At 37.2% G+C, this 14,373-nt stretch overlaps 1 protein-coding gene across 1 annotated transcript in view; it reads left to right on the forward strand.

Annotated features, from left to right (window-relative positions):
• PLCB1 (phospholipase C beta 1) overlaps positions 1-14,373 on the forward strand; it is a 679,751-nt gene that overhangs the window by 475,908 nt on the left and 189,470 nt on the right. Inside the window, exons 8-9 of the mRNA XM_039224551.1 lie at positions 1,788-1,888; positions 3,135-3,301. Of these exons, the coding sequence (XP_039080482.1) occupies positions 1,788-1,888; positions 3,135-3,301 (268 nt within the window). The remainder of the gene's footprint in view (positions 1-1,787; positions 1,889-3,134; positions 3,302-14,373) is intronic.

Consider the following 14,373-nt stretch of genomic DNA (forward strand, 5'->3'; position numbering starts at 1 on the left):
CACCTCCAAATTATTTCTTTTCCCATTTTCCTACACTGACCCCAAAGGCTTTAGGATATCCTCATCAGTCAAGTTGGGCAAAGAATAAACAAGACAAAGAAAATCAGCTGTATTAAATGGTTTCACCCCACCCATGTGCTAACATCTAACTGATAATGAATTATTTAGATTATCTCATTAATATCTCCCCTTAAATAGAAAGTCCTAACTCATAGCTGGCAAATAAACAATGGTCAGAATTTTAGAAAGCATATTGTTGTATGAAATTATGTCTATGGAATCTTATATAAATGACTTCAGTTGAATCTGAATATCCTATGGGAATACTATTCTATCAACTTCCACCTTTCTCATAAACTACATTTATTTACTTAGTAAATATTGATTGTGCACTTACTATATGTTACACACTGGAGATCCAACAGTTAACAAACAATACACAGGTTCTGGCTTGTGTAGTTCTTCAAGTTAGCAAGAAATGGAACCATACAGCTGGGAGTACCATACAGTTAAAGAGTGTTGAAATATGACACCAGTGAAACATAATGGTAGCACAGAATGGAAGACAAAACCCCGTCCAAGAGGAAGAGCTTTTAAACTAACACATGAAGGGGGAAAAAAAAGAAGAGGTCAGTAAGTTCCATGCATAACAGTCTTACATTGGACCATCATGTAATGGACCTTGCTATGTGTAATGCTACATGTGTTGGTTGGTTATCTCACAATTTTGTTTTGCAAAATAGATTTTTTTCCTGCTCCATAAATGGATTTAGTAAAGAAAGATTATTTTATTCATTCATTCCACAAATATGAGACTCCTGCTGTTTGCCAAGTAGTGAGCTAAGGTCTCTTATCTGTTAGCAAGCAGTGTACAATTTCAGACAACAATTTTAGGCATTTCTATAAAAATACATTTCAAAACATATGCATATGGTAAAAGGAAGGGGTGTTTTTGGCTTAAGGGCTTTAAAATAAAAATAATTATATAAACACATACCTGAAATAGGAAAACAGCATGAAGAATGTCCTTCCTGTTAACAAAGGCTTGAATACAAGCTTCCGGTTTCCATGGCAGCCCGACTAAACATAAAAATAAGTCATAAAAATGATTTTTTATATCAATGACTTGGTTTCCAAACAGTAGGACCAAGAAGCATCTGTGAGAAATAATGACTAGTGCTGTCCTACTTACCAAAAACTGTTTTACAACTTATCAGTTGCTTAAACCAGAAGGAACATTGAAAAAAAAAAAGAAGATACAAAAGTGGAATTTACGTTTTCATTTTGAAAATGTCTGTCTCGAGGTTCATTGCTCCTTAAAAAAAATTCATTCAAACATCTGCTAAACAGCACATAGACAGTATGACTACTCTTCATGCCACTGGACAGTTAAAAATGGTTAAAATGATCAATTTTACGGTAGGTATACTTTATGACAATTTTTTAAAAATATTAAAACTAAAAAAGAAAAAAATGCCTGAAAAGAAAATCTGCTAAACAGACCCTGTTTTTGTTGTCTAACTTACTTAGTACATATACTTTAAAAATTGCTTTAAAATCCCTTTAACTCTGAAGCTTAAACTCAGAAAGTTAGGCATTTGATACCTCAAAGCCAGTGTCCAAATGGACTCTACAGCTAGCCTCATGATGTTTTCTAAATGTTTGCCCTGACCTCTGAGAGAAAGAGGAAGGAAAAGAGAGACAAAAAAAAAAAAAAAAAAAAAAGGAGGGGGGGGGAGATAGGGAAAGAGTAAGACATTCCACTGACCTTTGGCTTTATTTCCCAGAATGATTCAATACCTCAAGAAGATTTCACTCCAGAAGTGTACAGAGTTTTCCTGAACAACCTTTGCCCTCGACCTGAAATTGATAACATCTTCTCCGAATTGTAAGAGAACACATTATTTTAACCCACTTTTCCTCTGCCTGCAGTGGTGATCAGGGTGGCTCGGGCAGGATTTTGAGCAATAGAGGGACATGGAAGAGCTCTTCATGCACTGTGTGTGATAACAGGACTTCTTATAATTTGTCAGGAGACAACCAACATTCCTACCCCTGATGTGCAACCTCTGCTTCTAATGAGTGAAACATTGCTGTGATTTGTTGTAGGCTGTTGTTAGTTTACTATCATCTGGGGGCTCTATGAGGTTTGAAGATTATGGTGAGAACACAGCATCTTGGTTCAGGGGAGGTACATCCATGATGCAGGAACAACTTTGACCTGGGAACGACTCAGGTCACGTCTCTGAATTGCATTACTGAAATGAGAACTTTGGATTGCTAAGAACTGTCCCAGCTGAAAATCATTTGTTTCTATTTTAGAAAATTTATAGGTATTCCTTTAAAAATAAATAAATAAAACAAACAAACCAAAACATCAGGGCAAATGCAGGGCAGTAGCAGTTTACCTTTCCTAGTATGCTGAAATCTACACTGATAGAAAATCAATCCCAAATTGATCAAGAAAATAAGGATTTTTTTTATGTGGAAGACAAGCAAACATCACTAAGAATGACACTGGGTATGCTCACTTCGTGATGTCCCTTGCCATCAACTATTTATTGAACACCAGCAATATTTGTACCATTGAACTTGCCTTTGGTTTTGTCAACAGGATTGAAAAGGGAAGTTTGAATCACACTATGTTGAATATTTATAGACTTTTGCTGAAACATAACTTTTAAAAAGAAAACTGTACCCAGATTGTTTACTTTTTTTTTTAGTAATGAGTAATAAACACATCTCTAAACAAGTAAATGGGATATGGGAATTTGATGACTAAACCAGAAGTGTAGCATCATCATAAAAAAAAACCACCCATAGCTCTATGTTCATTTGAAAGTGGTGCATCTTTAATCACAAGATGCAATGTTTTCCTTCTGTGAATTATCTTATGAATCTGGTATAGTTCAAGGCCATTGGGATTTAGCGGCAGCAAGTGCAAACCCATTTGCATCCCATAGAATACAGCGATTGTGATGGAGCAGCACATGTTTTTAGAGCAAGATAGGATTTCAAGATAGCATGCTCCTTCCAGGTATGGCAAGGTTTTATTTCCCTGTAGCTAAATGCAAATATATGAATGAAACTTGGCAGACAAATATTCTAATTCCTTGGTTTTGAATTGCTTTCAGTGGTGCCAAAAGCAAACCATACCTTACTGTTGATCAGATGATGGATTTTATCAATCTGAAGCAGCGAGATCCCCGACTAAATGAAATACTTTACCCACCTTTAAAGCAAGAACAAGTCCAAGTGTTGATCGAGAAGTATGAACCCAACGATAGCCTCGCCAAAAAAGGTCAGTCTACTGTGCTCCACCTTGTAGGGAAACTGGTTTCTAATTGTGAATGGGTCACCTTCTGGTAGGTATCCACAACAAGGATTACTTAAGTCCCATGTTTATAGGCCTGCTTTCCTTTCTGTCTTAAATCACCAGTGGTTCAAATAGAGAGAGAATTTTTTTAAAACTTCAATGTGTGATTATGTGAATGTATATATGTAACATTTTCTTAAATGTCATTTGTTTTATCTTAAATTTACCCAACGATTGAATGCATATTTCTCGAACAGGAAATTTCCTATATTTCTCAAATGGGAAATTCCCTATCTTAGTCTTTTTGGCTATGTTTCTAGAAGTTCTGCAAAACGACCCACAGCTTTTCCTAAATCTCTAAAACTAAAGAGACTATTTAATCCATTAGACCCTTATTATTCTAATTTACCCTACTAATGAATTTTTCCACTTGGGAAAATACAAAATTTGGTCTTTTATTTAAAAAAAAAAATCAAGGGGGGGGCTCCTGGATGGTTTAGTCGGTTAAGCGTCTGACTTTCGCTTAGGTCATGATCTCGCGGGGTTCGAGCCCCGCGCCGGGCTCTGTGCTGACTGCCAGCTCAGAGCCTGGAGCCTGTTTCAGTCTGAGACTCCCTCTCTCTCTGACCCTCCCCTGCTCACATTGTCTCTCTCTCTCGCTCTCCTAGAAATAAATAAAAAACATTTTAAAAATTTTTTAAAAAATCAGGGACAACTGGGTGTGGCTCAGTCAGTTGAGCATCCGACTCAGACTTAGGCCATGATATCGCAGTTTGTGAGTCCGAGCCCCGCCTCGGGCTCTGTGCTGACAGCTCAGAGCCTGGAGCCTGCTTCAGATTCTGTGTCTTCCCCTCTCTCTACACCTATGCCACTTGTAATCTGTATTCCTCTGTCTCAAAAATAAATAAACATTAAAAAAATTTATAAATCAGTGTTGATAGCAAAATTCATTAGTCTAATAATTGACTGGAAAGACAGTTCTAAGTTGCCTAGAAGTTCTTAAGAAATTTATATGTTTGGTTCTGGAGAAATGAATTGTCAAAATGAGATCCTGACGATTTCCTTGCTGGGAGTTTTCAGTTATACGCAACATCACAGTCCCTGAATAGGCCCTTCTGCTTTCCCTTTACTACCAAGGCCAATTCTCACCTGGACTGAAATGTCTTCACTGAGAAAACTGGTGTGTTATTACTGATATTATTGTGCATTGCCTAGATATTCCATAGAGAGGAAAATAAAGTACAATTAGCCAATTATTAAGAAAAAAATAATTACATATTAATATGCAAGCAGTTCATAAATAACAGAAACAGCTCTAGCAAGTTCATAGTCATTAATAAGTATGGTTATTATAAAAATAGAGTGAGGTCTTTTAACCCTTTGTCTTTATTCTGGTAAATGAAATAATGAAATGAAATAAATGAAATGAAATTTATTCTGGTCCTCTAAATGAAAATAAAATACATCAATTAAGTATAAAAGTAAACATCGTTAATTTGATTCTGCATGTTATTAGTTGGGAACTTAACAGATGAAATTTTTTTGGTTTTTGGTTTTTGTTCATTTTCTTGGTCAAGCACTTTGCCTTTGCTGTTATCATCATTCCTACCATTGGCATGGAGGTGAGGTCAGTCAAAGGAAACTAGTGACCCAATAGTGTGTGTTGGCATTAACAGGCCCACCCTCCGAACCTACTGACACCTGACATCCTTTAGTCCCCAGAGCCACAGAGATGGGATTTCTCCTTATCATTATGCAAAGATTAACTCCTTGCATATTTCTTGCCCACGCAGCTTAACAGTTCCCTTCTGAAATCTGAACTTCACCAAAAATAACTAACATAGTGTTATAACAAATCCAACAAGTCCTCTAAAAACAGTTAGCCTGAGACAGAGAAGAAACAAATAGCTTTTGTGAAATCAGTGAGGCACTTCAGAGACTAAACTTTGCCCCTCTCTCCACTCTTCACACCAGACTGCAGATGGTCCGTGCCTCAGCCGGCATATGACACCACCATCCATCACACTATGACAACCTGAAGGCAAAGGATTCAAAGAGAAAAATTTGTGACAGATTATAATAAAGCTCTATAATCCTAGAAGAACTGATTTTGATTCTAATGGAAATGAAGATGATATGTCTTAGCGTTTGCAAATTTATTTAGTGTCATCTTACAGAAATACTAGTGATGAATTCTGTAATCACAATAGGCACACAGAGGTACCTAGGTGGCTCAGCTGGTTGAGCATCCACTCTTGATTTCAGCTCAGGTCATAATCCCAGGGTCGTGGGATGGAGTTCCTTGTCAGGGTCCATGCTCAGGATTCTCTTTTTGCCCCTCCTCCACTCACACACAGGTGCTCTCTGTGTCAAATAAATAAACTAGCAATTTTATTTTTTCCACAACTTTATTTGATATTGATTATAAGCCTCCATGTCAGCCCTGATGTGATTTTTTTAATCACAGATTTCATTTCTTAACCCAAAAACTCCTGCAAGAAAATGAACTTGAGAGTCCTTTTGCTTGCTGCTTCAGCTCTGTTTATGTGAACAAAGACTAGAGAAAAGTGTTTTATGGTATTAACTGTTATTTCATTGTCAAAAGGATAATGATTTTGAAATCTTTATTTATAGGACTAAGAAATTACTGGGTTAGACCTCATTTGGCTAATAACTAAGAGTTTTAATGATTTTTTGTCCAAATATGAAAGTCAATTTTAAAATTTGGTTTTTCTCTTCACAATATTGGATGTTTGACCAGGGTTTCTTCAGAAACTCTTTTTTTTTTAATCCTCTTTATTTATAAGGTAACTTCAAGTAAAATCCAACAAAGTACAATTTAAGAAAGTATTGTTTAATTTCAATATGAGGACTGGTACGGATCTGCAAGGAAATCAGCTTTCATTCATTATGTAACTTTCAAAATGTACATTATTATTTTGTAAGAAACAAACCAAGATTTTGAGGTCAAATGACTTACCTAAGATCTCATACCGAGATGTTCTTCTAGAGAGCAGAGTTTTTAACTTCCAGGCAACAAGTTAAATCATTTTGATTAATAAACATATAAGATAATTAGTAGTAGTAGGATATAATTATTACAATTACAAATTATTACTATATTATGATAATACACTGTAATATCCTTATATTACTAAGTATACTTACCATAAATATGGTAGAATAAGATAGAAAATCAGTGTATTACGTTATAATTTTTTCTGCTACTTTTGTTTTGACTGATTCCTCAAATGTGTGCAAGCATTAGTTATATTGACCCACAGATTCAATTTCAGTTATCTGAAAAAGGCACTTCCATATTGCCTTTATTTGTTATAAAATACTAAGAATAAGATGCATCCATAATTTACATAAATAATAATATAAATAAATTCTCTGCTATCAATAAACTATTTTTAAGTAGATGTTAAACAAACTTTACACAAAGTTGACATATGCTAATGTTTAGTTTTTATATGCACTTGACATAATTTTACATAGAAGGGAATCTAAAATTAAATGAAAAATTTCCAATATGGCCAAAAGCCCAAATGCTTAAACCATAGGTTAGATAACTAAACATAGATGTGTGAAATGAAGCTCCAGAAGGGATGATGGACTTGATGGGCCAGCTGTCATCAGCATGTTGGCCATATTTCCATGCTGGAATTTTTTTTCTGCAGATGTATGTATTGGTTATAAATAATCACAGGGTTTCTGTGCGGTGTAAGACCAAATGTGCACACGTTTGGGTTCCACAAAGAAGAAGTTTGAATCTGGTTGCAGAAAATACTGTTCCCAAGGGAGTTTGTTTCATTTTTACTATTGAAAATCGCACATTGAAAAATGCCATGGCTTCAGGTCAAGGAGTGTTTCTTCCTGACCATGTTGTTTGCACTGGAACAAAATGCTTCATGCTAACCCATGGTGACCACAGAAATACATAGCGACCCCTGCCTCTTGCAAACCAAAGAGTCCTGAATGTCAGTTGGAAGACTAATGTTTCCCAGAGTTCTTTTTTTTTTAATCACTTACACTCTTTAGAAGGAAGGCATTGAGTAAAACCAGCATGAAAAAGAATAAAGTGATGCCTTAGGTAACAGACTGAAGATTAGATTTAACTGTTAGGTCTGTAAAAGAAGGCAAAAATTCATCTAAAAAAACCAAACCCAGAGAAAATGGTTGTTTGTTCATATTTTTATTCTTCTGTGAAGAGCAGGTGTTCATAAGTATGTGTTAAGTAATTGAATTAATGTAGCAGATTATAATATTAACAGATGTTTCAAACTACATTCTTTTTTATCAGCAGCTCTTCCTCTTAAAATTTTATAAGGTGTGCTATACAAAAGCTTCACTGCTTTGTTGCAATTAAGCCATCAAAATGAAGCTATATAATCTCTTTTACTACTTGATCGGTACTCAATGAATTAAAAGTTTAATAGTTAAAATTAACTCAAAATAATAATAACAAATGGATTTGGTTTTAAGTAAAGCAAATAGAAGTTCAGGTGTAGCAAACATTTTTGTCTTAATAGAACTATGTTCATGATTACATCAATAGAAATAACTCTATTGTATTTTCTATATATATGTACATGCATATATATAATAGGTTTTATGTTCTTTATGTATACACACACACACACACACACACACACAGATATATGTAGATACTCCTACAATTGAACTATATTATATCATTATTGTAAATGGCAAGAAACAAGCACCCAGAATGTGCTAGAAGTAGCACTGGACTTGGGAGTCATGCAATCATAGTATTCGGTGGAACTCCTTCAGTACAAAAATGACAGAAAGTTAAACTGAAGCCCAGAAAGAAATTTATTGGCACATATGAACAAAAAGTCAAGGTGTGTTTCATGTTGATCTCAGCTTATCAATAACCAATATTGTGGTAGGACCAGCACTTGTAGGTCTTATTATAATTGCAAGATGCCCTTGAGCAACAACCATCAGGTAAACTCGAAAAAAACAGATGTTTATTACTTACAAGACCTGAAAATTACACAACACATTTGGAGCCACACAGCGAGATATCACTTATAGAGAAAGAGAGAGAAAGAGAGCACACTCACAAGCCTGGGTTCTGTTTTTATAGGAGTTGAGGGTGAGTGCCTAGGGTTTCATAGGCTCAATCTTTATTGGTGAATTTAAAACATAAGATCGGAAAGAGAAAAGACAAGTGGCCCAAATGGCCTGTTACTGAAATCAACCAAAATTTCTAAATCAAAGGAGTGTCAGTGTGGGGAGGTGACCTGGCTTCCTATCTAGCCATGTGGCTGTCAATTGGTTTATTCAAGATAGCTGTTTTTGAAGTGGGTCTCTTTTTGAAATGGATGTCTAAGCAATCAAAGCTTAAGTCAGGCACTTACACTACAAAAAATAAAATTAAGAAATAACAACAACACTGTCAGGACTGACACTATAAGGCGTTAATGACTTCAGGCATAACTACATCCAAAGGCTACAATGATGTCATCAAGAACTGTCTTTCTTCCTCTCCAATCATTTTCTCTGTACTGGCTGCAATATACCCATTTGGGCACACTCCTAAAGTAACAAGAAAGCCACAAGCAGCTCCAATACTGAAATTACTTTTACTCGTATTTCCATCAAAAATCCCAGAAACCTGAGCTTGGCTTAAGTCATCCAAGGCCACTGCTGAACTAGAATCTCTGTGGCCTGGAGAACAGAATGCAATAATTAGACAGATTTAGGTCACAGGACTCTCCCTAGAGCCAATAAGGGATCTACTACCTATACTATAGGGTTTGGACTAACACTAGAAGGTGGTTCCCTGAAATTCAGTCCTGGTGTGCCTCCCAGAAGAGGGAGCAACAATTCCCTGACTGGGAAGATAAAAACAGCAGATCCCACTAAAACTGGGTCAAAAATCAACAATTCATCACCACTGTTTACCTCACCTTAGGAAGCCATTTTAACCTCTGACTTATCCGACCCTCTAGCTTTCTCATTTTCTGAAAAAAAATTCCCGGAGAAATTGCTGGGAGAATTAAGTAAATTGCTTGTAACAGGAGGGTTGCATGTATTAACTGTTGCCCACAAAACCTTTGTTGACTTGAACTGATGAAAAGCGGTAATTGGTGTAGAACAAATTATTTCAAGCCTTTTATGGATCTAGAAGTGCAATTCACAGCATTGGGGAGGAGCATTCCTGAATGCTGCTGTCTCTTGGCTAATGGGCTAATTTAACTTATTGTAGATATTACTAAGTTAGAATTTTTGATGATGAAAACTGAAAAAAATATGGCAAGTCCTAACTGTGCACAAATGTTCATTTCTGACTCAATCATTCTCTTATAAAAATTTTTATTAAAATGAAATTGCAGTTAAAAATGTGAAGATTTATACTGGAATCTTGCTATTTACTTCATCACTTAAATTTCCCCAGTAATTTTTTTAATGTTTGTTTATTTTTTGAGAGAGAGAAAGACAGAGTGTAAGCAGGAGAGGGGCAGAGATAGAGGGGGACACAGAATCCAAATCCACAGATGAGCTGTCAGCACAGAGCCTGACATGGGACTCGGACTCATGAACCATGAGATAGATCATGCCCTGAGCCAAAGTCAGACATTTAACTGACTGAGCCACCCAGGCGCCCCTTCCGGGTATTTTTAAAAATCATTACTTTCCCTGCAGCATTTCACTTTAGTATGTAGAAGTTATTAAAAATAATGATTATTTTTATTCATGCCTACTGTCTATCCTTGAAAGATCAAACATACCATAATTAAAGAGAAAGGCTAGTGTAGCATTAATTGTTAAGCCAGATAACCTCAGGCAAATGACTTGACCTCCTGGAGCTTCAGAATTCTCATCTATGAAGTGGCATGATACAAGCCTAGCAGACCTAGGTGCTCTTCCCATTCTCCTGGCTCTCATGGTTCCAAGTCAACAGCCCTATTCCACAACTCTCCCCACAACTCTCCAGAACTTTCCCTCAGCCCAGCTACAGTTAGCCTACAAGGGGATTTTATGGCCCCAAGAGTGGTTTTCATTCAGGAAGTAGTACCTTATCCCCCCTTCTGGGAAGGCTTTAATGCTTGTTCTCCCAGAGTTCCCCAGTGGGATGGGCACTAGTTGCCTACAACTGTAACTTGCTTGATAATGTTCCCTTTACTAGACCACCTTTCCTTCCTTCCCTTTTCATTTCTCCACTCCTCTACTGTTATCCCCTGGGGTTGCCTCCCAAACAAGTTACTTGCACTGAAATCCTTGTCTCAAAGCCTACTTGCAGACAAACCCTAATTAAGATAAGGACTTTTCATAAGTGGCCCTCACAGAGTCAGAAGTGAAAAATAGAAAGATTAAAGTAGCTGAGCATTGAGAGGAAAAAAATGGAAGGAGGCACTGCCCCCAACTCGTCCCTTCCAACTGTCACAGAACTGTTTTTATTGTTACCATTCACAAAGCCCTGGCCAGTGGCCTCAAATCCTGGGCTTTACTGTCTCTGAGGGACCTAACCTAAACTCTTAGACCAAAGACGAAGCAGCTAAGGTAGGGACAATGTTGAGACTAGGACTATATTTTCTGTGCCCCAGTGCAGAGTCCTCCCTAGCAGTCCGGACTTTCACTTGGGGCCCTCCATTGGGATTTGTTGAGGAAGGAGATACAAATCAACTGTTTACAAGTTAGCAGTTGGCATCCACAAAGGTCATTTTCAAATGTGTCCTTGACATAACCTACTTTATGTGTGTTTGTTTCTTCCAACAAAGTTTCACAAGGAAGGCCAATGTGTAGGGAAAACCATTCAAAGCACTATCTTGGTTGAAGAGAGGGGGAGTCAAGAAGATAGCTGGTGGTGGCCTCTCCTCCAACTTATTCTCTGTGGGTGCTTCTGTCAAAACCCCAGGAGATTCAGGATGCTCAGTTAAAAAACCACTCATCTGCAAGTTGCATATTGACAGGTTTAAAGATCTGCCTCACAATTAAGACAGCATCTATTTAAATATTTCTATAGAGATTACCTGTGGAGCAATACAAAAAATAAAAGAATTGAAATGAATGTACAGAATCAACTCAAACAAGATAAATTCTCTTCCCAAAAGACAAAGGCAGTTGAAAACTGGATGATGTAGCCAGTTTTTTTCATGGCTTAATTAAGTTACCACACTGAGAAAGCTCCTGAAAAGCCACTCCAGTATTTTATTGATTAAAATCCCATTTAAAATCCACCTATTGACTTTCTAGCCCTCTGTGGAAGGTCACAGAAGAATGATATTATCAACTGTGTGTTTCAAGCTCCTCTTAACTCTGTATTTCCTATGTTCATAGACTTCTCTATATATCAGTCTGGCTCAAATGAAAAAAAATTGTTTCAAGATTGCCATTATGAGTCCATTGTTCATTAGTTGACTTGGTAACATATTTCTCTTTCCCTTCCTTGATTGCATTTCTTCCTTTCCCAGGAGTCAGAGGCCTGAGGAGAGGCAAATGTCCAGCTTAGGAGTCCTGGTTTTTTCCTACTCCAGGCTTCCTTTCAATGACCTCCATGTCTGCTGAGAAACATAGCTCTAGCCAAAAAGTTGTCCATTTTCATGTCCATTATCAGCTGAAGTGGCCTTTTGTTAAGAAAACAACCAATCAGAAAAAATATATATTGCAAAAAGCTAAGTCAAATGCCAATTCCAAGGTGTATGGAAGTGAGCTAGGTAGCCTAATCCACTCAGGAATGCTGATTTTTCTTAAAATCTCTTTCCCTCAGCCAAGTATCCCTTCCCATGGTGCTTTGTAGTTTCACGTGAAAGCTGTTGGGACAAAGCAGATAATGACTACTTTCCTGGAAGCAGCATTAACAGTTGGTAACTATGACACCTCCCTTTTTTCAGCAGGGGTCAGGGTGGGACTATGGCTCACCTTGGCAGGTTACATTGCTGGAGAAAAGCTACTAAGTCAACAGGCATTTGGCCTCCAACATCTGCATTTCCCATAGTCTACTATTGTTAATAGTTGGTCTTGTACCAAATAAGTGGGAAAGAAACTATTCAAATGCAGAGAGAATCAATTCCATGGAAAACAAACTGTGTCTACAAGGAACCCAGATGAAGTGAGATATAGACTGTTTACCCTAACACTTACCAGCTGAAAAATGTGCCATGGCAATAGGTGAAATAATGTCAGGAAGCTGAGAATGATCAATAACTTCATTAATTCATTATAGAGATTCTAGCAATTCTGTCTTAACTTGAACCACTGTGGTCTCTCGGACTGCAGAATGAAAGCAAAACAGAGTAGAGATAACATTAAAGACGAAGACTTAACTGAGGATGGTTGACAAAATCAACCTTCTCGCCTAACACTATCTTATGCGTAGAAAAGAAGCAAAAGATGTTTCTTATTAATGCTGCTATTTGTCTTTATTTGGGTTCCCCCAGGAGCCAACTTTGGGAGAATTCAAGTAAAAAGAGTTTGAGAGGTGATCCAATGGAAAATGAGAATAAGGAAGGAAAGGCAGATAGTAAGGTTGTGAAACCAAACAAGTTATCCGTGTGTGTAACTGGAGCTCAGTCCAGAGGTGAACTCTAGAAGCCAATGTAGAACACACACCTGAGTTTCCCAAGCATAGTCACTGCAGAGGAAATATTAATCCTCAGGCACTTCCGGCCTGCATCACATAAAGTAAGCCACCAGACAAAGAGTTGCAGATGGAAGTCCAGCCCAACCGTATTTCCTGGGGCACTGACACAGGCTGATCTGAGATCATTACCGACAAAACCTTATTCACCATGATCACAATAGTATAGAAAGGATTTTCCATCCAACTTTGCAACTATAACAAGAATCTCCAGCATGTCAAAGGAGAAATCCTCAAAGGTAACTGATGCTCATTGAACTGTTTTCTTTATTCTAACACATGCTTGGTGCAATTGTGTGGAAATTTTAATCTACAAGCATGTATTGTCCCTGTGGCTTAAGAACTCCAGAGAAGTGGAACAAATTCACGATAAAGTCTTCGCTCTTAAGGAAACTGTAATTTGAAGGAGAAATGATATATACAAATAACCATAATACAAGATAGAATGTAATACACCTCAATTCATTCACCCAGTATCTGTTGAGTGTCCTTTGTGTGCTAGGGAAGCTTGGACAGAAAGGGAAGCTTTCTTTATTAAGGTTCTAGGGACTGTTGGGAATTGCTCTAAGAAGGGAAGGCTTTTGAAGAGGAGTGACATTCAAGCTGTGTTTCAGGTATGCTAAGGCATTTAAGGCACTAAGAAATAACATCTAAGTAGCTCAGAAAGCATTAGTGAGCACATATTCTGGGCCTGCCTTTACCCTAGACACTGTAAGAGACCTAAATGAAGGGAACATTGTGATCTTGTACTTAGAAAGCCAATGTTGAGCCTGACCAAGGGACATGACATTCTACTTAAGAATCTAGAACATTTTTGGGGCACCTGGGTGGCTCAATCGATTGAGCATCTGATTTCAGTACAGGTCATGATCTTATGGTTTGTGAGTTCAAGCCCCACGTCCAGCTCTGAGCTGACAGCTCAGAGTCTGGAGCCTGATGCAGATTCTGTGTATCCCTCTGTCTCTGCCCCTCCCCTGCTCATGCTCTGTCTCTCTGTCTCTCAAAAATAAATAAACATTTAAAAAATTTAAAAAAAAACAAGACCTAGAACATTTTTGCCTCCTTTATCTTCTGGTCAGGAGCCACCATGAAGGGTCTTTTCTGATAGAGCAAGATGACAGTACACTAATAAAATACAACAAATTGTTCCTGACCCTGTGAGAACCTCTAACCTTTAACCATTAACAATTTACATAAATCTAGTATAAAGACACCAACCTTGTGTTTGAAAGATGAAGTTCTAGGATAAAGAAGATATATGTACAGTTGACCCTTGAGAAACACCGGTTTGAGCTGTGTGGGCCCATTTATACATGGATTTTTTTTTTTTAATAAATACAATACAGTTCTGCAAAAAACAAAAAACAAACAACAACAATAAAAATACCACACAAAACAAAACAAAAATAGAGATCAAGATTCTAATATGGATTCTATCTTTACC

The sequence above is a fragment of the Hyaena hyaena genome, unplaced genomic scaffold, assembly GCF_003009895.1.
Source record: "Hyaena hyaena isolate Hyena2069 unplaced genomic scaffold, ASM300989v1 scaffold_16, whole genome shotgun sequence".
Taxonomy (NCBI): Eukaryota; Metazoa; Chordata; class Mammalia; order Carnivora; family Hyaenidae; genus Hyaena; species Hyaena hyaena.